The 24,721-nt window shown below is 42.9% G+C and overlaps 1 protein-coding gene across 2 annotated transcripts in view; it reads left to right on the forward strand.

Moving 5' to 3' along the window:
• Positions 1-24,721, forward strand: part of STUM (stum, mechanosensory transduction mediator homolog) — a 129,501-nt gene that overhangs the window by 82,021 nt on the left and 22,759 nt on the right. For both annotated transcript variants that reach the window (XM_089685099.1, XM_089685100.1), the window contains exon 2: positions 16,012-16,191. In XM_089685099.1, the coding sequence (XP_089541225.1) occupies positions 16,012-16,191 (180 nt within the window). The remainder of the gene's footprint in view (positions 1-16,011; positions 16,192-24,721) is intronic.

The following is a 24,721-nucleotide window of genomic DNA, read 5'->3' on the forward strand; positions in this document are numbered from 1 at the left end:
TGGTGAGATTGTCTGATGATAGCTATACCACTTATTTTCTATGTCTATTTCAAAACAACACGCTGCCATGATACGTTTGCTTTCCCATAATGTTCAGGGATTAGGCTCCTTTTCTAAACGACTTAAAATATTTTACCATTGTAAATTTTTGGGAGCTGACATTGTGGCTTTACAGGAAACACATTTTGCCCCTTCTTTTACTCCCAGATGTATTCATAGGGATTTCCCGGTTTGATTTTTTTGCCAACGCCTCTGCAAAAAAGAGAGGGGTGGTGCTTTGCTTTTCCAAACGGCTGTCATTTATGGAAACTAAAGTCTTAAGGGATAGGGAGGGACGTTATCTTCTGGTTAAGGGTCATTTGGAGGGTAATATGGTGTCTTTTCTTATTTTCTATGCCCCTGATATGAATCAAGTGACCTTCTTTCGTTACCTTTTTAAAATCTTTGTGTAAAGAACTGAAAGGCGATGTGATTTTGGTGGGGGACTCTAATCTGGCCTTAGATCATGTACTTGACAAGTCCCATGCAACCAAACTTAAATCGCCCTCTAAACAGAGCCGCGATTTTGCACAGCTGTTACATCACCATGGCCAATCCCACCTCTAGATATTACTCCCACTTTTCTAGGGCCCCTAACCATTATTCTCTTATAGATCATGTTTTTCTCCCCTCAGAAATAATAGCTAAGCTTCGTTCGGCTAAAATTATGTCGACGCCTTGGTCGGACCACGATCCTGTAATTCTGACGCTCTCGGATTTGACGGTTAGAGTGGTTAAACCTCACTGGCGATTGAACAAGTCTTTACTGAGCAATGAGTCATGTTGCCTGGCAGTGGGCGTCCATCTCAAGTCCTACTTTACAATTAATAGGGCAGAGTATACGAATCCCTCTATTAATTGGGCACCCCACAAAGCCTCTGTTAGAGTCTTCTTTATCCAGTTGTCCTCCACAAGTAAAAAGTCTCACAAGGAATTGATCTCTGCCAAATCTAGAGAATATGAATCACTAGTTGCCCAACATAAACTTACCCCAACCTCGGATCTTTTATCTAAGGTGGAGCAAGCCTAGTTGGAGCTTAACCTTTGCCTCACCACTAAAGTGGAAAAACAGTTGCGCTGGATTAACCACAAGTTTTTTACGTGGCGGGACAAACCAGGTTCCCTTCTAGCACATAAGTTTACCCCCAAATTCGCTCATTCAGCACTGCCCAAATTCCGGCTAAAGGGGGGTACTATCACACAAGATCCTCAGAAGATCCTCTGGGAATTTCATGATTTTTATGCCTCCCTGTACGGCCCAGTTCGGCTAGTGGAACCTTTCTCTATTTGATCTTTTCTAGAGTCTTTGCCTATTCCCTCCCTCACTGAAGCCCACAGACAGTTAATGGAACAACCTATTACTTCTGAGGCGCTCCAAAATTTTAAATTACTATCATCCCATAAATCCCCGTGCCCCGATGGCCTTCCTAATACATACTATAAAACTTTTTTTCTGCTCATCTTCTTCCACATATGACAAATTTCTTGAAGGAAGGAGGAGGGGTCCCGTTAGAGGAAAATAGGGCATATATTAGTGTCATTCCCAAACCCAATAAAGATTCTTCTGATGTTCGCAATTATCGGCCTATTTCCTTAATTAATTGTGATTTAAAAATTTTAACAAAACTTCTAGCTGTATGTTTTAATTTCTTTCTGGCACAATATATTCATAAAGACTAGTCGGGGTTCATATTAGCTCATCAAACATTAGACCAGATTCACATATCTATTACTATGATCTCAGCTGTCTGTTCTAATTGGGACGCTCCCCTTTCTCGGGTACTCTTGCTTCTTTCTCTGGACCTTCAGAAGGCTTTTGATAGCCTGATGTGGGAATATTTGTTTACTACCCTGAAGACCTTTGGATTTGGCCCGTCATTTTTGTTTTTGGTTTCGCTCAATATATGATAATCCCTCAGCTCAGGTCTCTATTAAAGGCTACAAATCTTTTGTATTTCCAGTCCGCAGAGGGACTAGACAGGGCTGTCCATTGTCCCCACTCCTATTTGCTCTGGCAATTGAGACTCTGGCTATGGCCATTTGCACCCATCCCCAAATCTATGGCGTTCATTGCGGATAACAAGAACATAAATGTGCCCTGTTCACCGATGACGTTACTATGTATATTACTTCCCCTGTGATAACTATCCCTAATTTATTGTCACTATTATGTAAATTTTCCGCTCTTTCTGGGCTTTTTATTAATTCACAAAACACAGCCCTTAATGTTTTCTTATCCATGCTTGAGGAACAACAACTTTGTGTTTCCTATGATTTTCAATGGGCGGGTAAGTCATTACCTTATTTAGGGATACATCTCACCGCTTCAATCGAGACGCTATATCAGGCCAACTACCCTCCCCTCTTTAAGACACTCAAAGACGATCTTAGCCATTGGGCAGAATATTCTTTATCATGGTTTGGCAGAGTCAATTCCATCAAAATGACATTTTTACCCAGATTGTTATAATATTTCCTGACTTTACTGGTGTCGATTTGGAGACGAGAATTATGGCATTTACAAGCTGAGGTCCTCAGTTTTATTTGGAATAATAGTTGGCCTCGGATGAATCAGAAGACGCTGTATGCTGCCAGACCTTGGGGAGGGGGGGAGGGTATTGGTCTCCGTCAGGGGCGGACTGACAACTCATGGGGTCCCCAGGCAGTAAGAGATAATGGGGCCCCCTGTGCCCCCACCTACACTCAAGCACACCCACACAACACCCTACCTACGTATTGCAGCTCAGCTGCATAGAAGCGGCATTTACATATTTACTGCAGCAAAGACTGCATGAATGTTCCCGGCTTCTTTCCGTAGAAGCCACTGGGCATTTTCAGGTTTAAAGATGGCTGCCATGTGGGGGAAGTGAAAGAGAGAGGGGAGTGAGAGGGTGAAAAAGAGGAGTGTGAGAGAGGAGGAGGAGAGAGAGAGAGGAAGGGATGAGAGAAGAGGGGTGTGTTTTAAATTGCGCTAAAAATTGGGCATGGCTTAAAAGGGGTGTGGTTAAATAGTGTCTCAGATGACCTGTATAGTGCAGAATGAGATAATGTTAAATAGAGAATGTACATGTACAGTGTGGAGTGTATGGCGTTGGCTAGTATGTACAGGGAGAGGAGTGTGGAGTGTATGGCGGTGGATAGTATGTGTAGGATGGTGTCAGTAGGTGGTGTCAGTAGTTCTTCATTTATATTAGTATTATTTTATTTTTTTTTTACATTTTTATGATTTTTTTTCACAAATTCATGTTTTATTATTTTTATCATTTATTTTCAAAATGCTTTTGGGTGGCCAGTGGATGGTGTCAGTAGAGCAATGGCTTGGGTGTCAGAATTTTTTAATTTTTATTATCTAATTTTGTAATTGTTTTACAATTATTTATTTCTGTATTTTTTTCACAATGATTTTGTGGGGGCAGTGGACAGTGTAAGTAGGGAGTGAACAGGGATCAATAGTATATGTTGGGCTGTCATTAGATTGGGATGAATAAACAGAACCTTTACCCCCTTATATTGGAAGAAAGGGAATGGCTGGAGGGAAGAAAGAAAAGGGAGGGAGCAAGGGAATGGATGGAGGAAGGAAGGAGGGGTGGGAGGAAAGAATGACGTGAGGGGATGGAGGAAGGAAGGGAAGGAAGAAAAGGGAGGGAGGGAATGAATGGAGGAAGGAATGAATGAAGGAAAGAAAGTAAATGGATGAAGGAGTGAAGGAAAAGGAAGGAAGGGGAGGGAGAGAGGAAGGAAGGAATAAAAAGGGAGAGAGGGAATGAAGAAAGAGGAGGGAAGGAAGGAGGGGTGGGAGGAAAAAATGAAGGGAGAGGATGGAGGAAGGAAGGGTAAGAACAAGAGGGAGGGAGGGAATGAATGGAGGAAGGAAAGAAAGAAAATGGATGGAGGAAGGAATGAAGGCAAAGGAGAGAAGGGAGGAAGTTAGGGAGGGAGGGAATGAATGGAGGAAAGAAGGAAGAAAAGGGAGGGAATGGATTGAGGGAGGAAGAAAGGGGAGGGAAGGAAGGACAGAAGGAAGGAAAAGGAGAGCGGAAATGGATGAAGGAAAGAAGGAAGGGGAGGGAAGGAAGGAGGGGTGGGAGGAAGGAAGAAAAGGGAGGGAGGGAATGGAAGGAGCAAGGAAGGAATGAAGGAAGGAAAGAAAATGGATGGACAAAGTAATGAAGGTAAAGGAGGGAAGGAAGGGAGGAAGGAAGGAAGAAAAGGGAGGGACTAGATGGAGGGAGGAAGGAAGGAAATGGATGGAGGAAGGAATGAAGGAAAGGGAGGGAAGGAAGGAGGGGAGGGAGGAAGGAAGGAAATGAAAGGAGGGGAGGGAGGAAAGAATGAAGGGAGTTGATGAAGGAAGGAAGGAAGGAAGGAAGGGAGGGAGGAAGGGAGAAAGGAAGGAAGGAATGATTGAAGGATGAGGAGCGTGGGAAAGAAAAAATGAAGGGAGGGGATAGAAGGAATTAAGGTAAGGAAGAAAAGGGAGGGAGGAAATGAAGGAAGGAAGAAAAGGGATGGAGGAAGGAATGAAGGAAGGGAAGGAAGAAAGAAAAAGGAGGGAGGAAATGGAGGAAGGAACGAAGGGGATGGAGGAAGGAAGAAAAGAAGGAGGGAATGGATGGAGGAAGGAAGGAAGAAAAGGGAGGGAGGGAATGGATGAAGGAAGGAAGGAAGGAAGGAAGGAAGGAAGGAAGGAAGGAAGGAAGGAAAGAAGGGAGGGAAGGAAGTAAGAAACGGGAGGGAGGAAATGGATGGAGCAAGGAAGGAATAAAGGAGAGGGAGGGAATGAAAGAAGGAAGGAAGGAAAAGAAAGGATGAGAGGGAGGGAGGGATGACAGAATGAAGGGAGGGGATGGAGGAAGGAAGAAAAGGGAGGGAGGGAATAGATGGAGGAAGGAATGGATGGAGAAAGGGATGAAGGAAGGGGAGGGAAGGAAGGAGGGGAGGGAGGAAGGAAGGAAGAAAAGGGAATACATAGAGAATGGAAGGGAAGAGAAGGGGAGGGAAAAAAGGGAGGGAATGGATGGAGGAAAGAATGAAGGAAAGGGAGGGAAGGAAGGAGGAGAGGGAGGAAGGAAGGATATGAAAGGAGGGGAGGGAGGAAGGACGAAAAGGGAGGGAATGGATGGAGGAAGGAATGAAGGAAGGAGAGGGAAGGTGGGAAGGAATGGAAGGAAGGAATGAAGAAAGGAGGAAAGAAGGAAAGGAAGGGGAGAGAGAGAGGAAGGGAGAGAGGGAGGGAGGTAGAGAGGGGGGTAGAGAGAGAGGGGTAGAGAGAGAGGGGGGGAGAGGGAGGGGGAGAGAGGGAGAATCACAGAGCTGCCAACTGATCTGGACAGGAGAGGCAGAGCAGATCCTCTCTCCTCTACTCGCGGTGGAGGATGGGGGGAGGGGCTGGACACTGTCAGAGAAGAGAGACATCAGAAACCGGCGAGGGGGGCTGAGGATCACAGAGGGGGGCCCAGGAGGGAAGTCCAATGCACAGTCAGGGATGATCGGTGCAGTGGAAGGACAGTGACAGCACCGATCTCCCTGCACGGATTTCAACGAGGCAGCTGGAAGTCTCTCCCTCCCACAGCTTTGAGCTGCTTCATTGAAATCCATTTAGGGAGATCGGTGCTGTCACTGTCCCTCCCCTGCATCGATCACCTCCGACTTTGTTCCCGATACATATCATCCATGGGGGAAGGGTGTGTGCAGGGTGTGTGCAGTGAACACCCCGCACCCATGGATGATATGCCTCTCACCTTCCCACTGCCCACCGGCTCCATCACCAGCACAGTGTCTGGACCCCTCACCCAACTCACTCTGCCACCAGGTGAAGTGACAGATGAGCTACTTCTGAGTCAGGATCTGAGACTGCCTCCTCCTCCGTTCCCCACACTGTCACTGGACAGTGATCCTCTCACAGGCCCCCTACTGACCTCGGGCAATGTCTGAATGGTCAGTCCGCCCTTGGTCTCCCTAATCTCCACATGTACTTCCAGGTTGCAAAAATCGCCCAATTGGCTTACACCACCGCTGGGGGAGATAGTCTCCTTTGGGTCTCTATTGAAGCTCTCTCTTGTCACCCTCTCGCTGTCGGGTTTCTAATCACTTACGCCCTCCTATACTGTGCCCCACTCTGTCGTTTTGGGACAGGGTTTGCCATCGTAAATCATTGGTATCTCCACATACACCTGTAGCTCCGATTTTTTGTAACCCTGAATTTGTGCCTGGTTTGAAGCCAGCCCCATTTAAATGGTGAATCAATAAAGGCTTTTTGCAGATAGGAGACTAACTTAAAGGTTCTTGCATATATTCTTTACAATGTTTTAAGGACAAATTGCATATGCCTGCCTCTGCTATTTTCAGATATAACCAGATTTTCTCATTTCTCCGCTCGAAGCTTGCTTTATTGGATGCATCGCCTTTGCTTACCACCTTTGAACTTTCTTGCCAGAATAGGGTTTCTCCAAAAGGCCATATCTCCGTAACATATGCTCTCCTCACTGATCCGCTTTGTAAACTTCCTTGTATGGAGCACTGGGAAAGTGATTTAGCTGTCAATTATGATTTATTGGATTGGCAAGATATTGCTTTTGCACTATCAAACATTGCTATCAATACTACCCTAATTGAAGCAAATTCGCAACTCGGATTGCGAGGATGCATCCGTCTGCTTCTGCAATGTGTTTTCAGCGCTGTGGCCGGGTGGGATGTATCACATCTGGTGGCAGTGTCCACTTGCAATTAGATTTTGGATTCGCATGTTTAACTTGGTAACCTCAGTGACCGGAGTAAATATACACAGATCCACGGAGACAGCGCTCTTTCATAAATTCCCTGCTAATGTTCCCAAGAAATCCCATAAGCTGATCTCTTACATGTTTCTGGCAGCGAGAATCACCATAGCTAGATATTGGAAGCAATCAGCTATTCCACTTGAGCATGTTAAAAAGAAACTAAACTGGATTATGGTCAATGACAAGCTCACCTGTATCCTGCAAAATACTTTAAAGAAATTTGATAGTGTACGGAACCCGTGGATTCAATACATATCTGTGCCTTAATGGTTCCGATCTTGACCCTCTCTTCTAATCTTTTCATTGCTTTTTCTTTTCCTTTCCTCTGTTCTTTATTGTTTTTTTATATATTGACGAGGCTAAAAACACCTGCTCTCATTTTGGTTGTACTAAGCGTTTAGCCTTACACCGTCAGTTGTTCATTGTACAATTTTTTGTTCATAGTGCCTTGTGTTTGTGTGTATCATGGGACAGTATTTGCTTGTACTACCTGTTGTAAAAATTACTTAATAAAAACCATTGGAAACTAAGATAATTTTTGAGGTGACTTTCACATGTTGACATGTGTCGCACATTGACATGCATTGCAAGGAATCCCACTCATTTGAATGCACCAAAAGTCGCACATGCATTATTTTTTTCCAACACAGCATACAATAAAGCACAGTAGTGTGTTGTGTGTGCGAAGCCAGCCTTAAAGCCATTTTTTTATGTGACTTTCAAATTTTAACATGCTTGCTGTTCCTTATTTTTGTTGTTCTAATAAGTAAAGCCTCAGTGCCTCAATATAATTACACTGTCTCTCTCTTAACAACTGTTCAGATACCGCTCGATATGCTTTGGTACAACTCATTAATGAGCCCCCAATTACTTTGCTAAATCTTGCTGTTTTCATAATTCTTGTAGTAAAGTCAAGGAAATGTGCTTTTACTAAACAAGAATGCTGCATATACACACTATTTACAGTTATATAAATATAATACAAGACATACAAAGTGCTACAAATATGCATACATATGTAGCACTACCCCCTTAGGAGTCGCTGAAGTTTGGGTCTCCCTATTATAATACAAAATCCTCTTGCGCTCTTATGTAAGGTAATAATAGAAACAATTATATCTGGCATACACCAAATATTCTGCAGCTGCTACCATCCAATCCTATACCAAACAGATGATAATTAAATACATATAAATAAATGATGTAGCGCTTACACATAGACACAGTATGATAAAATAATCACCAGGTGGGATAACTAAATCCTCATTCCTGACATAAGCCTTTAAATAGTGAAACAATTCACATGTGCAGGAACATATAAAAAAGTCCTATATCCACACAAGCACTGCAAACAGTACACACGAGAAAGTCCAGTGATCCGTGTCACATTCCTCTTAAACATGCAAAACAAAGGAATGTGTATAGACCCGCACACCCTCGAATGTGATCCAGGAATGGCTAAAATGGCCTCTCACCTCCAACCTGCGACCCTGCAGGGCCACAGCGCTTTATATCAAATGCCACCACCAGACCTAGGATGAGCTCCTTGAAGATATTTCTACAGGACACAGCTTCCACCTCTCCTCTGATATCCTTGCGGGCCAATGAGCCAGATAGATCCCAGCTCAGATCCCCATAAGACAAAAAGAGATATCCTCCATAGTGCAAACCGTTTATTGAAATATGTAAAAGAAATGAAGAACACACTCACATGGGCAAAGTATCATGTAGCGTTTTCCCCATATGCTGGGTGTAGGCATAGACCTCAAGGGTGTTCAAAGATGGCGCCACGCCGGAAGTGCGTCACCACGTCAAACCGTCGACGCGTTGCGTCACGTGACCTCGTGACTTCATCAGGACTCGATGAAGTCACGAGGTCACGTGACGCAACGCGTCGACGGTTTGACGTGGTGACGCACTTCCGGCGTGGCGCCATCTTTGAACACCCTTGAGGTCTATGCCTACACCCAGCATATGGGGAAAACGCTACATGATACTTTGCCCATGTGAGTGTGTTCTTCATTTCTTTTACATATTTCAATAAACGGTTTGCACTATGGAGGATATCTCTTTTTGTCTTATGGGGATCTGAGCTGGGATCTATCTGGCTCATTGGCCCGCAAGGATATCAGAGGAGAGGTGGAAGCTGTGTCCTGTAGAAACATCTTCAAGGAGCTCATCCTAGGTCTGGTGGTGGCATTTAATATAAAGCGCTGTGGCCCTGCAGGGTCGCAGGTTGGAGGTGAGAGGCCATTTTAGCCATTCCTGGATCACATTCGAGGGTGTGCGGGTCTATACACATTCCTTTGTTTTGCATGTTTAAGAGGAATGTGACACGGATCACTGGACTTTCTCGTGTGTACTGTTTGCAGTGCTTGTGTGGATATAGGACTTTTTTATATGTTCCTGCACATGTGAATTGTTTCACTATTTAAAGGCTTATGTCAGGAATGAGGATTTAGTTATCCCACCTGGTGATTATTTTATCATACTGTGTCTATGTGTAAGCGCTACATCATTTATTTATATGGGTCTCCCTATTGTCCTTCACAGCCAGGCAACACGCATTTCCTTCATCCTTGCATCCAGGCATCAGTAACCAATCCTTGAGCTTGTGTTTTTGGATTTTATTAGGGGATGGGGTAAGGGGTGTATGGGATTCCCAAGGGTAATGGCAACAGAGTACCGCCCCAGATGAATCTTCTCTTCATGCAGCTGTACTGGGTGAATCCCTGGAAAGGGTATCCAGTGCCTGCCACTGTGGTGTGAACAGTCCCAGATAAAAAACGGATCCAGTTTCCCACCAGAGTGCCCCTTTCCCTTTACTGGACCAGGGGCTGCAGGTTTACTCACTCAGTCCTTCTCCTGTGCTGGTGGTGGGTTGCTGGCTGCTACCAGGCCTTCTAGCTGGGCTGTTCCTTCCCTGCTGCAAAGGTGGTTCTTTCTTTGAGGGCCATTGAAGTCCTGAGCTTTCCTCCCTCCAAGGTCCTATGCCTGTAGGTGTGCCCCTCTCCAGCTGGGCCCCCTCCCAGGCTCCTGCTCTCCATCTTCCACCCCAAATATCCTGCTACTGAGCAGGTGCTCTCACTTTTAAGGGCTGTTCTGGCCCAATGCCAAGCCTCCTGTTGGGTATTGGCCAGGATCCCTCAAAAGTGCAGATCAGCCAGTCCTTACCTCCACCCACTGCTTCTAGATTTTCCTCCAAAGTTCCAGAACAGGGGGAAGTTTCAGAGAACTGATCTGCAGAGCCTGTCAGCTCCTGACCACAATTTGACCCCTCTGGCTATCACACCTGGGCTTCCACTCAGCCCCTATCTATCAGTTATAGTTTAGCTCCCCCTAGCTGTCTAGGAGGGTGCTACACATACAACCGCTATCTGGCCTTTCCTAGCAAATGCAATAATCTTTATGCAATAGGGATACAATATTAGTCAATTAGCTTCCATTATAGCTGGTCTGTGATTTCATTGGTAAGCAGGCATTTCAAGTTATTGCCACAAAAGGGTTTTTGGTCTTGGCAGTTTTTCTCTCTCTTGAAGTGTTGCTTCTAGTTTAATTCCTTGGCAGAGTCCTGTGGGGCTCCCATTCAGCGTGTGCTTCTGGTCTTTTAAAATTGAAAGTTTATAGTCCTCCACACATGGGAGTAGCCCCTTTCAATTTTCTACTATCAGTTTCCATGAGGGAAGCAATACTGACTGCAAACTATGGATAGCAGCATAGTACCATAAGCGCTATAGGTCATACGTTTCAAAAAGTCAGGCTATTGTTGACTCTTATTGATACTATGCTAACAAGCTTTGGTCCAGTGTTTGGTACAACCTTCTCTAAAGCAAATGGAATAGCTAACAAAATTGTACTTTCTTCTCACATATACTACAATATTATTTAATTGTCTATTGTATTAAAGGACAGCAAATCTAGCCAAGATATATCCTTGTTTAATCCAGCCCTTTTACATCTCCAAGGAACTTATCACCCAGACTTTCTAGCCCACTGGGAATCTGACCCATGGACAAGCATTTCAGAAGACTAAAAAGCAAAGGTTTTCCAGTTGTCCCATACAGTATGTCTTCTATATCCTCTAAGAGGAGGAGGTCAATTAAAAGCTTCTGGCTAGATCAGGGGTGGGCAAACTTTTTGACTTGAGGGCCGCAATGGGTTCATATATTGGACCCGGGGGCCGGACCAAGAGTAGATGAATGATGTGTATGTGTCATCCATAGTAAGTATAGTAATATTCCCCCATAGTAAGCATAGTAATTAATCCCCCATATAGTAATTCATCCCCCATAGTAATTCATCCCCCATAGTAATTCATCCCCCATAGTAATTCGTCCCCCATAGTAATTCATCCCCCATAGTAATTCATCCCCCATAGTAATTCATCCCCCCATATAGTAATTCATCCCCCCATATAGTAATTCATCCCCCATAGTAATTCATCCCCCATATAGTAATTCATCCCCCATATAGTAATTCATCCCCCATAGTAATTCATCCCCCACATAGTAATTAATCCCCCATATAGTAATTCATCCCCCATAGTAATTCATCCCCCATATAGTAATTCATCCCCCATATAGTAATTCATCCCCCATAGTAATTCATCCCCCATATAGTAATTCATCCCCCATAGTAATTCATCCCCCATATAGTAATTCATCCCCCATAGTAATTCATCCCCCATAGTAATTCATCCCCCATATAGTAATTCATCCCCCATAGTAATTAATCCCCCATATAGTAATTCATCCCGCATAGTAATTAATCCCCCATATAGTAATTCATCCCCCATAGTAATTCATCCCCCATATAGTAATTCATCCCCCATAGTAATTCATCCCCCATATAGTAATTCATCCCCCCTATAGTAATTCATCCCCCATATAGTAATTCATCCCCCCTATAGTAATTCATTCCCCATGTCCCCCCTGTGTCAATTCACTTACTTTTGCTCCGCGCGTTCCTCTTGTTCCCGCGCCGTTCGGTGTAGCATGAAAATCTGTCTCCTATGAGGATCTGTCCCCCTCGACGTATCTGCGCATGTGCCAGTTTCAGGCATTAGCAGCCGATCGGCGATCTCCGGCACATGCGCAGATACGTCGAGGGGGGACAGATCCTCATAGGAAACAGGGCGGACTGTGAGAGGAGCCTAGCGGGAGCCTAGCTCCGCGGGCCGGATTAAAAGGTCCGCCGGGCCGTATACGGCCCGCGGGCCGTAGTTTGCCCATTGCTGGTCTAGATGATACTATTCCCTGGCCAAGCACCATTCTGTGTTCCTGGCCTCTTCCCCTCTCTGCTAGAGTGAATGCGGAATGGTAGCGACTCACGCTAATATTTGGTGGCACTGCCCTTTCAATAAATATTAAGTAAAGTTCTACCCTTGATTTATAAATTTCAGGGTTCTACTGTTGCATGAAATCCATGGTCAGTGTTTTCTCATTGCCTGAATGATTCTACAGGCTAATGCAGGTGCTCTATCACTCCACAACTCCTTAACACAGCTAAATCTCCCATACCCTCGCATTGGAAACAACAAACTATTCCTACTATGGCTCATGGGTTTTAGAAAATTGATGATATATGCTTCATGGAAGAACTCGTACAAATTAAACACAGCTCTCCTAACTGACATACCAAAATATGGGCCTGTTGATTTGTTTTTAAAAATGTTTAACACCTATATAGATATTGTCTCTACACCAATCTAATATGCATGTGCGTGAACTGTGGTTTACTGCAATGTATCTGCTATTAGTCAAGATCAAGTTCTTCCCTTTCCCCTGTATTTTTTTTTTCTTTTACCTTTCACCTTGTATCTTTTCTTTTGTTCTTGTTTTTTTATATATTATAATTTTACTTCACTGTGACCTTATACTTACTATATTTTGCCAACAAGACTCTTCAGATGCTGTGTTATGCTAATGGCATGCATGAAACTGCTGTATACTATTTGTTATGCATATTGGAGCTATCCCTTTTAACTTAGCTGGTCACTTTAGTGCTGTATGCATATTCTCTCTGTAAAAATCATTAATAAATATATTAAACAAACAAAAAAAACTAACCCAGACAAAGTATCTCCAGCGTGCATGCACAGGAGTTCTGTCATCTCATCCTGGCCATTCATTCAAGATGGCCAAAACTCTGAACCCAGAAGATGAAAGCATCAGTGACAAGGGAGACCACAGCCATCGCATCGCTGGAGAAGGGCACTCACAAGATAAGTTAATATGCTCAGCATACTTGAAAATTAGGGCAAAAGCTCCTGGGGACCTCAACATTCCTAAGTGGTTTACTTCTGCTTTAACACTCATTAATATCTACATCAAGTTTTTTTCGTGTATCTAAAAAAATAATTATACATTCCCTTGTCTTCCAACTTGGGTTTCCTATAGGATTAACTTGCATTTTTTTGCATACATGTTTGGACAATGATGGCACTTGGGAAAGGTTGGGACAGCTTTTCTCAACCCTTTAAACACAGAGGAGCTCTTTCAAGTTTCAGGGAACCCCTGCTACTATATTTACAACTCATGATCCATTAGTGTGATGGTCAGTGGGGAGAATGATCCTTACACTTGTGAACATTGGAAAGAATTACCCCCTTACAGTTTGCTAAAAAGATCAATAGTGTCAGCAGGAACTTCTCTGAGAGGCAGAAATTACTCATTGCTCAAGGAACCCCTAGCAACCTCCTGGAGAAACCCAAGGGTTTCATGGAACTTGGTTGAGAAATCCTGGGTTGGACTTTTGGAAGCATTTTAAGCAAGTGAATGATAACTGATTAATAATAATCCCCATTCATGGTGAATTTTTCATGGAGAACTACATAGTGTGGCTGGAGGCCATACCTAAAACTTTTACACAGAATCCATTTCTAAAGAGCAGGGCTGTCCGATTTAAAATTATGTTATAGTATGATAATATACAAAAGATTTTCTTACTGCCTTATCCTATTACCGTACCCAGAAAGAGATCCAGTAATTGCTATAAACAGATTAAGATGTCCTTGACATTTCTTAGAATGAAGATTTGATATTTGAGGATATAATGCATCTCATGGCAGTACGCTGTCTCCAAACATCATGTCTACATATCATATATTATTCATAGATATATTATTCTCTTCTGTAGAATCCTCCTCATGTAAGCGTGTAATATGAGAAATGTCACGTTACTTGTAAAAGGCACTTAGGGACATGTTTTAAAAAAAAAAAAGGTTGGATTCACATTTCTGTGATTAAATTAAAGAGTAACTGTGGGCAAAATAAAGAAAATGACATGTACCATATGCTGCTGTTTATTACTTTTTAATATAGCAGTTTTTGTTTTTTTTTGTCCCCATGGTTTTATTCCCTGTTGATGCTGGCAGTAATACCGTTCTTTTCCTACTTCCTTTAATAGCATGACACCTCTGTTTCTTCTGCAGTCAGATCATACGGCATCCCTGTCACCCTTGTGGGACAGGCTAGTCTTTGGATTGCAAAAGAAGACCTTGCAGTAAAATATAAAGTCTGCTTATACTGTTTGAACCTCCTCCCAATGGAAATCTTATTAGCTCTTAGTATGTACAAAAGGTACCTTTAAAAAAAAAAGTTAGATTTAAACTTACCCCCATCTTCTGCCCACAATGTCTAGGCAAGGGTTATGTCACACTTATTCTGGTGAGATCTTGGGGGAATAGAAAGTAGGACAAATCCTACAAGAAGATGCTCATGCAAGGGACTGGAGTGCTTTCAAGATTTCCCCCCCCGCACTGCAGTTCCCAGGAATCTTCTAGGGACAGTGACATCAACCCAACAATGCAGAAGATGGGGGGTAAAATAATAACATATAACATTTTTCTTTACAGATCCCATGTGCACATTATATTTTACTGTCACACATTTACACACATACACATTTATTTTACTGTCAGCAGAAAAACTCTAAATGTAGCAAAAAATGTGCGTAAACATGATTCCGCATTTAGCTCTTGGATGTTTATTCATTTCGTTGACCAGAGTACCTGCCATTGAAATGAATAAACGCCCAAGTGCAAAACGCGGTTAGCGCGTAGGCGTGTTTACACACATTTTTTGGCCAAAACATTCCACTCCTGAATGCCATTCTTCTGAGTTCAGGAGAGGGACAATTAACTGCCCCTAAATTCTGCTGCTGCTAAACTCTGCTAAAAGCCTATGTGTACATGGCTTTTATTGAGTTGAGTTCAGGGGCTTTGGCATAAAGACGCCAAAAGCTTCTGAACTCACATTTAGGAGCAGCAGTGTACATGAGGTCTAAGAGCTAGTCATGTTTCCAGTAAGAGGGTTCCCAGATGTTATAAGTGGACATCGCACTATAGTGCAAGCAATCGACAAATTAAAGCCCAACTCCAGCTAACACTTTTTGAGCATTTACAACAACAGTTTCTTCTTTTGGAATAAACACCCCTTGCCAGTATTATATGGTTTCTTCTAACCCCTCCAAATGCCCCTTTTGCTTGACCTGTTACAGAAAGTGGAAAACCAAAAGATTTACTGGATGGATATAAAGGTAAAAAAAAAACTGGTACAAAGAGGACTCAAAAGGACTGGTTGTCCCCTGTAGCAAGCACTTGGCTTGCTACAGGGGACAACCAGAGGAGGGAGAAGTGAATAGTGCCAGCTGAGGAATGCCAGAAGTGGAGAAAAGCAAACTTTCTGTGCAATATTGTACAGGGCAGGTAATTATTATCACTTTTTTTTATTAAAAAAAATTGTAGCATTTAGTATTACTTTAAGTCTTGGAGGAGTCACTACAGGTAGGTACTGTATAATATTTTGGGGGTCATGCTGGGAGGAGGAGGGGGTCATATAATGAATGACTGTATTAGAAATGGTTTATACTTCCACTATGAAAAGCAACAATCCTGGTCAGGTAGGCTACACCTCTTGGAGCTATTGGTTTCTTAGAGTGAAGTTGTTTTGAAGTTAGCATCATGTCCAACATAAAAAGAAATCAAAATCATTTAGCCCTCGCCTGGGAAATTTCATATAAGATAAAAAAGTAAATCCATTAGTTCAGTCTGGTATAATTATGACCCAAACAACCTGAATTATTGATGATTTTCTGTATGATTTTTCAGTCTATTCCATTAGATTATGTCATTTTTGTACCAGTTGCTTTCCCCTACCATATCTGACCGGTCTCTCTTTCTTTCTGTTTTCAGGGACATTTGTATCAGCGTTCACCGTACTGTGCGGAGCCAGGACAGACCTTCCCGACCGACACATATGCTGCGTCTTCTGGCTGAATATAGCCGCTGCCCTCATCCAGATCCTCACAGCTATCGTCATGGTTGGCTGGATCATGAGCATATTCTGGGGAATGGACATGGTCATCCTGGCAAGTGAGTGTCTCATAGTTTACATAAAAACTTCAAAGAAATACAGTCAGCCATGGAACTAAATAGCAATTTCTAGAACTTATGGCCATTTGATTTGAAAGCTGAACTCCAAGCAAACAGCTAAATGCACAGTTGATATACATAGTTAGGCAGTGGGTTTACCTGCTAAAGAATTTGTATTTCTGTCCATCTGGACCTAAGATTTACACCAACCTGCCAGTCAGCACAGTTGGAGACCCGTTCTTTCTTAGCTGCTGTTAAACAAAAAACGAAGGTCATTTTCCCACCCCCTGCCTGTGATTGGACAGTGAGGGAGCAGCAACAGGCTGATGAAGCCATCTTTTCACTCCTTCCTCCTGTCAGCATATTCCTGAGTGAGCACATGAATGCAGGACACCCGATAGGCCCCTAGTAATGCCACTCCTTCTCCCAGTCTGAGAGCTACTGTACAGGGAATCCAAAACAAAATTCAAGGTTTTGCACTAGTTATAGATATCATTTTTTTTAAAGCTGTATATTTTTTATTAAATACTTAACTACATTTATTGTTTTTTTTATATTGACAGGTTTATAGAGAAGATATAGTGTTTTATTGACATATTATATTCAGTGCTTAAAAATTATCAAATTAGCTTAATTTTATCAGGGAAATGTTAAATTTCATAGTTAAATCATTTATATTTACCATTTGCAGGCAGTTATAGGATTCATCCAACAAGTATACCTGTGCTATGAAACCACCTTGAATGCCAGGGATATCAGATTACATACATACATCAGGTTTTATACAAGGTGCTTCCAGGCACGCAGTAAGATTAGAAAGGCCTGCCAGTTGTGTTTAGTCGATTCGCCCTGTAATTTTTTATTTTTTTTTAACAACAAAGATTTTATGAAAATAACTTAAAAACAGCTAAAACCTTAATTTAGAAACCTATTTGCAAAACACAATATACCACAAGCTACCATACTTTCCCTAATCTAGGTGTTATGTAAAGCCACATTTAGCTCGCTCTTCATATGAGTTTCTGAACGGGTCTTCTTCCTCTTGTCAAATGATTCTGAACTCTGTACCTTCCTTCTCATTTCCTTTCATGTCTTACTTCAGCTCGGCACTGACCACCATTTGCAAACTCAGGAAATTTAACCACAAATGTCTGCAATCTGTAGATTGACATTCCCCCAAGAGATGGATGATCTATGTTGCAGCTGTGAACTATCAGCGCACAAGTTCAAAGAATGTGGCTGTCACTGACAGCCACAGATCCTAGACTAATGATTGGTTAGCATTCAGACTGGTTCCAAATCATGTGATCACTATGACAGTCAATAATAGTCACTCTCTCTCTGTGACCTTGAAGTACAAATACAATTACAGTATTAAAAATTACATTTAAAAAATGTTCACATTTTTTTCATTTGTACGTTTATAATATAAAATATGAATGTCCAAATACAAGCCTTAAGGGCCAGTTCACACTACATGCATTTCCGTAGCTTTTTTTCAGCATCCACAATACACAGAAAGTAGGTTATATGGTTGTCAATGTCATCCCTCACATCAAAGCTTGCAGCTCCAGTCCATTCCGGTTGCAGAAAAAAAAGTAGAACAGGCTGCATTTTTCCTGCACAGAACTGGACTGGAATGTGGTAAAATGCATCAAAAATGCACCAGAACACATCAAAACTATGATGACTGCACTTCTATAGTGACATAGTGTGTGGTGGGAGGAATGCCTGTGATGCTGTGATGTCATCATGCTACCTTAGGAGTCTTCAGAACCTGTGAGAACCTCACTGATATACAGCCAATGGGAATTTATTATGTCACCAGCTATGTGGGCACCTGAAACAGAACTTTCTCACAGTGAGAGAGAGAGATGACTCTGAACCTGGCATGTCACATGACTATGAATTAATGTAAATATTTCTGGCATACATATTATTCTTCTTAAAAATACTATTGGGGAATTAATTGGGGTAGAGAGGTCTGGACATAATGTTTAACCACTTGCCTACCGGGCACTTCTACCCCCTTCCTGCCCAGGCCAATTTTCAGCTTTCAGCACTGTTGCACTTTGAATGACAATTGCGCTGTCATGCAACACTGTACCCATATGACATTTTTATAATTTTTTTCACACACTTAGACCTTTCTATAGGTGATATTTAATCACCACTGGGGGTTTTATTTCTTGCACTATAAATGAAAAAAGAGCAAAAAATATGAAAAAAAAAAGGTTTTCTTTGTTTCTATTATAAAAATTTGCAAACAGGTAATTTTTCTCTTTCACTGATGTGCATTGATGAGGCTAAAGTGAGAGCAACACTGATGGGCACTGATAAGGAGCACTGATGGGCATTGATGAGGTGACACTGATAGGTAGCACTGAAGAGGCGGCACTGGTGGGCAGTGATGAGGAGGCACTAATGATGCACTGACATGCATCACTGATGGGCACTGATAGGCATCACTGATGGGCACTGATAGGTGGCACTGACTGATAGCATTGACTGGAGGCACTGACAGACAGCACTGCTGGGCACTGACGAGTGGCACCGCTGGGCAGCACTGATGGGCGACACTGCTGGGCAGCACTGCTGGGCGACACTGCTGGGCAGCACTGCTGGGCACTGATGGGCAACATTGCTGGGCACTGCTGGGCGGCACTGATAATCAGGGCACTGATCAGTGCCCAGATTATCAGTTCAGATCTCCCCTGTCACATCTGCTGGTTATCGGCAGTACTTTCCTCACGCTGTGACAGCGTGAAGAAAGTGCAGCCGATAACTGGCAACTGTATGTACATGTGATCTTCTGTGTCTTTGGACACAGCTGATCACATGGTAAAAGGCTGCTGTGCTTGGCCTTTTACCTTATCACAGTGATCATCGGCCGCGCCAGGTCCGTGCCGCTGGGGACACGCAGGGGGCGGGTTCTGGGAGGATGTCCATGGACGTCCACTAGACAACTGTGCTTTAGTCATCTTTTGGCTATGGCGTGGTTGGAAAGCCATTAATAAGAAGTGGGGTCGTTGGCCAGAGAGGAATTGTAAGATACACTGATAAAATAAAGATCATATAGGCAGTGATGGGACAAGGTCATCCCATGCCCAGGGCAAAAATGCCAAACTGCGCCCTCTCTCCCCCGCTTACAGTGTACAAGCTTAGAGGATCCTACTCCCAGCAGTCACTCCATTGTCAAAATCACTGCCGCTGTTGCTACTCCTGTCAGTCTTTTAACAGAAGGAAGGCGCCCCCATCCCTACAGTAAACCATAGCACCCAGAGCATACACCCCTCCTGCCCATCCCTTGTCTAGTCCTGTGTACAGGTCCTCACACTGAAAATGGAACATGGTGGATAAAAGGTAATTAGCTCAGTTGTCCTTTTTTTATGCAGTCCTAAATGTCATGCAGCTGTGATCTTCCAGTAAATCCAATGTTACTGCGAACAGGACACAGAGCGGATCATATTTCTATAATGCCCAATTCCTGGCATTGGGGTTGGAATCCAGCAGACTAAATGAACTTTCCTTTTCTTATCTGGCTTCCTGATTGTTGCTCTGTCTCCATAACGAGAAGAACATAAATGTCATAATTATGTGAACTGTCATTGTTAACGAAGCAGTAATGTAAACATTTAAGATCAGCGCTGTTCTGTCCTGTAAACATGTCAGATACAGAAGCTGATGCAGTCATTAGTATTTATACAAGACACAATATATGTATTGTAGTGGAATGTATACAGTGTGTAGAGGACATTCTGTTCCTCTGCTGGGAGGCGTACCATTGATTCCTATCACTGGAAAGGACAGACACGTCATAATGGTATACATCCTCTCCATGCTAGATGGGTTGTCATTGTAACAGAATTTATGCATCCAGATCAGAGGTTCTAGATTCAATATCTGACAGGTACACTATCTGCATTAATGTTTATGTGCTCACTGGTTATTTTACATTAAGGGCTTATATACACCATGGCCCTGCAAGAAGGTCTTTGGGTGCTTACCAGGAGGTTCTCAACCTTGCCAAGCACTGGTTCACACCGGTGCAACTTGTCATGTCAATTGATCGCTCTAATTCACATGACAAGTTGCACCCTATTGCCAGCAATGGAACTGTTCAGATTTTGAAAGTTGTCCCCACACTATTTTCACCGATTTCAGGTGTGACTTGCATTGACATCTGTGCATGAAGTCGCACAGATGTCAGGTAAGTTGCACCTGAAGTCGCACCAGTCTGCCGCTTTGAAATCATACTACTTCAAGTAGCACGATTTCAATGTTGCATTCAATGTGAACCTAGTGTAAAAGTGTTTGGATCAGTTTACATTTCAGCTCAAGGTTAAAGGATGGGGTGTTGCAGCCTGCCGATCTATAGTATATCTCTAGCGTTTGGAGACATTGGTGCCTATTGGCCCCTGTGGATCCTCCTGGTGGAATCCTCCTGCCTAGAGGGATGTCAGGCTTTGCACAGAAGACTGCCCAGAAAGACATACTGTATTTAACTCTTCTGATTAACACAGAGTGGATAGACCTGAGCATGTCAGTAACGTTTTCCCCACGTAAGCTACTTGTCTAGATGCTCTGGTCTCTGAGGTTCCTCTTTTATGCTTTTTAAAATAAAACTCTGTCCAAAGCGCTTTTTTAATTCTGTTTAGAGTGAGAAGAGGTTTTTTTATTTCCTCACTGTTCAGTCCTGCCCAGCGTTGCAAAAACATCCTTACCAGCTTACCTTTTTATTGTGCACATGTAGGGTCACCAATAGAAATCATGGGGCCCTTTACAGCCTATCTAACAGGACCCCCTTGAACACCCAAAGGACAATAATAAGGCAGAACAGCAAGCATGCTGTGGTCAATTGTGGGTGTGGCAAAATTGTGGGAGGGGCATAGCATTTTAGTGTAGGGGTCAGGAGTATGTAACAGAACGCAGGGGTCAGGGGAATGCAAAACACAGAGTGCAGGGGTATAGAATGTACAGATTCCAGTGGTCAGGAGTATGTAACATACATGGTGCAGGGGTCAGGAATATCAAACATACAGAGGGCTGGGGTCCAGAGTATTTAACAGAGTGCAGGGGTCAGGAGCGTTTGACATACTCCTGACTCATATTCTTCAATTCTCGTTTCTTTGTTTTAGTGGATGGATTGCACTATAGGGTTACTGGTGTATATAACCAGAAGTGGTGATAGTACAGATGTGTGACAGGACATGCAAATGGTAGAGCTTTGTTTACTCTTTGTTGACTCTGTCACTAAACCTAAAAGTGTATCCAAATCCAAAAACAAAAGTTTACAGATTATTTGACATGGTAGCTGCATGTAGCATTTTTTTTATCTAGGCTTTATTTTCCCTTTTTTTTTTCAACCGGTGATGTACTATAATAAAGGAATAGCAGTTTTGTCACCATAGGACAGGGGTCTCCAAACTTGCTAAACAAAGGGCCAGTTTACTGTACTTCAGTCTTTTAGGGGGCAAGACTGTGGCTGACAGGAATACAAAATGTCCCAGCATCAGTGGGAGTAAACAATCCCCTATCATTGTGTGACACTGGGAGGAATTGTGTCTCATCATTAGTGTCATTGGGAGGTATTATGCCCCATCAGTTATGTCATTAGTAGGAATTTGCCCCATCGTTGGTGCCATTACGAGGAATTATGCCTTTCATTGGTGTCAGTGAATTAAATAGTGTCCCAAGTGCCAGATAAAAGAAAGCAAAGGGCCACAGTTTTGAGACCACTGCCATAGTACAAGAGTTTTTAGAACTAAAGAACACCTCCTTCACAGTTTATTCTCCCTAAAGTTAAGGAATATAGCCCTCAGAGATAGCTAAGAAGAATATAAAGGATAACTGTGGCTAAATGGTTAGCCCTTCCACCTGGCAGTACTAGGGTTGTTGGTTTGAATCCCAACTCTGGCACCACCTGCCTGGAGTTTGCATGTTCTCCCTGTACCTGCTTGGGTTTCCTCCAGGTATTCTGGTTTTCTCCAACACCAGGTAATTGTCTCCTGTCTAAATTGGCCCTACTATGTGTATGTACGAATGTAAGTAAGGAACCTTAGATTGTACACCCCTTGAGGGTTAGGAACTGATGTGAATGTACAATATATATGTGTATACAGTCATGGCCGAAATTGTTGGCACCCTTGATATTTTTCCTGAAAATCAAGTATTTCACACAAAAAAGGTATTGCATTAACACATGTTTTGCTATACACATGTTTATTCCCTTTGTATGTATTGGAACAAATATAAAACAGAGGCAGAAAAGCAAATATGACATAATGTCACACAAAACCCCAAAAATGGGCTGGACAAAAGTATTGGCACCCTTAACTTAATATTTGGTTGCACACCCTTTGGAAAACATAACTGAAATCAGTCGCTTCCTATAACCATCAATAAGCTTCTGACACCTCTCACCCGGAATTTTGGACCACTCTTCCTTTGCAAACAGCTCCAGGTCTCTCTTATTGGAAGGACACCTTTTCCCAACAGCAATTTTAAGATCTCTCCACAGGTGTTCAATGGGATTTAGATCTGGGCTCATTGCTGGCCACTTCAGAACTCTCCAGCGCTTCTTTGCCATCCATTTCTGAGTGCTTTTTGACGTATGTTTGGGGTCATTGTCCTGCTGGAAGACCCAGGATCTTGGACGCAAACCCAGCTTTCTGACACTGGGCCCTACAGTGCGACCCAAAATCCTTTGGTAATCCTCAGATTTCATGATGCCTTGCACACAGTCAAGGCACCCAGTGCCAGAGGCAGCAAAACAACCCCAAAACATCATTGAACCTCCACCATATTTTACCGTAGGTACTGTGTTTTGTTCTTTGTAGGCCTCATTCCGTTTTCGGTAAACAGTAGAATGATGTGCTTTACCGAAAAGCTCTATCTTGGTCTCATCTGTCCACAAGACGTTTTCCCAGAAGGCTTTTGGCTTACTCAAGTACATTTTGGCAAACTGTAGTCTTGCTTTTTTATGTCTCTGTGTCAGCAGTGGGGTCCTCCTGGGTCTCCTGCCATAGCGTTTCATTTCATTTAAATGTCGACGGATAGTTCGCGCTGACACTGATGCTCCCTGAGCCTGCAGGACAGCTTGAATGTCTTTGGAACATGTTTGGGGCTGCTTATCCACCATCCGGACTATTCTGCGTTGCAATCTTTCATCAATTTTCCTCATCCGTCCACGACCAGGGAGATTAGCTACAGTGCCATGGGTTGCAAACTTCTTGATAATGTTGCGCACTGTGGACAAAGGCAAATCTAGTTCTCTGGAGATGGACTTGTAACCTTGAGATTGTTGATATTTTGCCACAATTTTGGTTCTCAGGTCCTCAGACAGTTCTCGTCTCCTCTTTCTGTTGTCCATGCTTAGTGTGGCACAGACAGACACACAATGCAAAGGTTAAGTGAACGTCTCTCCTTTTTATCTGCTTTCAGGTGTGATTTCTATATTGCCCACACCTGTTACTTGCCCCAGGTGAGTTTACAGGAGCATCACATGCTTGTAACATTCTTATTTATCCGCAGTTGTGAAAGGGTGCCAATACTTTTGTCCAGCCCATTTTTGGAGGTTTGTGTGACATTATGTCGAATTTGCTTTCTTTCCTCCCTTTTTTTGTTTTGTCCCAATACACACAAAGGGAATAAACATGTGTATAGCAAAACATGTGTTAATGCAATACGTTTCGTGAGAAATACATGATTTCCTGGAGAAATATCAAGGGTGCCAACAATTTCGGCCATGACTGTATATATATATATATGTATATATATATATATATATATACTGACGATGCAATATAAGTACCTGAAATAAAAAAATACAATAAATAACAGTCAGCAAAAGCAGGGAATATAGGAAGTTATCAGCTTTCCAGCAAGATCAACATTTTTTTTTTTTGCTCTTTGGAAACAGATATAGCAAAATGCTTTCAGCTGTAAATTTAACAGAGCAAAAGGGAGCAAATAAAAGAAGTTCGCTTGTAGGGTGTTTAAAATTTAAGTAACCAAGCTCCCTGCACAGAAGAAAGTAAAAGTACTTACCTCACACTACCTCTGCTGTACTAATTCAGAGAAATGGGATGAAGTCTGTGCAGGCACTTCCGGAAGTGACGAGGTTCTCCTGGTCCCCGCTGCACTTAGTGTTTCCTCCCATCTGACAGCACTACAAGACAGATTAGTGATGAGACGGTCAGAGGGAAGAAACATTGAGTGCAACAGGGGACCAGAAAATCTTTTACAGTCCTGGAAGTGTGGCTCTATACAGAGACTTTTGGGGCAGGGGCGGACTAACAAATCATGGAGCCCCCCGGGCAATAGGGGATCATGGGGGCCCCTGTGTCCTTGCCCAAACTCAAAAAAGCCTATGAAAAAGGTACCAGGGGCATCTCATGGGGCCCCCTACTGACCCTGGGCAGTGCCCGAGTTTCCAAATGGTCAGTCCACCCCTGTTTTGGGGATGATTACTCTGAATTATAGCAGCATTTATTGGCATAGAAAGTGATAAGAGAGGAGAGGTAAGTAT

The sequence above is a fragment of the Staurois parvus genome, unplaced genomic scaffold, assembly GCF_062004578.1.
Source record: "Staurois parvus isolate SC_StPar_1 unplaced genomic scaffold, SC_StPar_1.0 ptg000362l, whole genome shotgun sequence".
NCBI lineage: Eukaryota > Metazoa > Chordata > Amphibia > Anura > Ranidae > Staurois > Staurois parvus.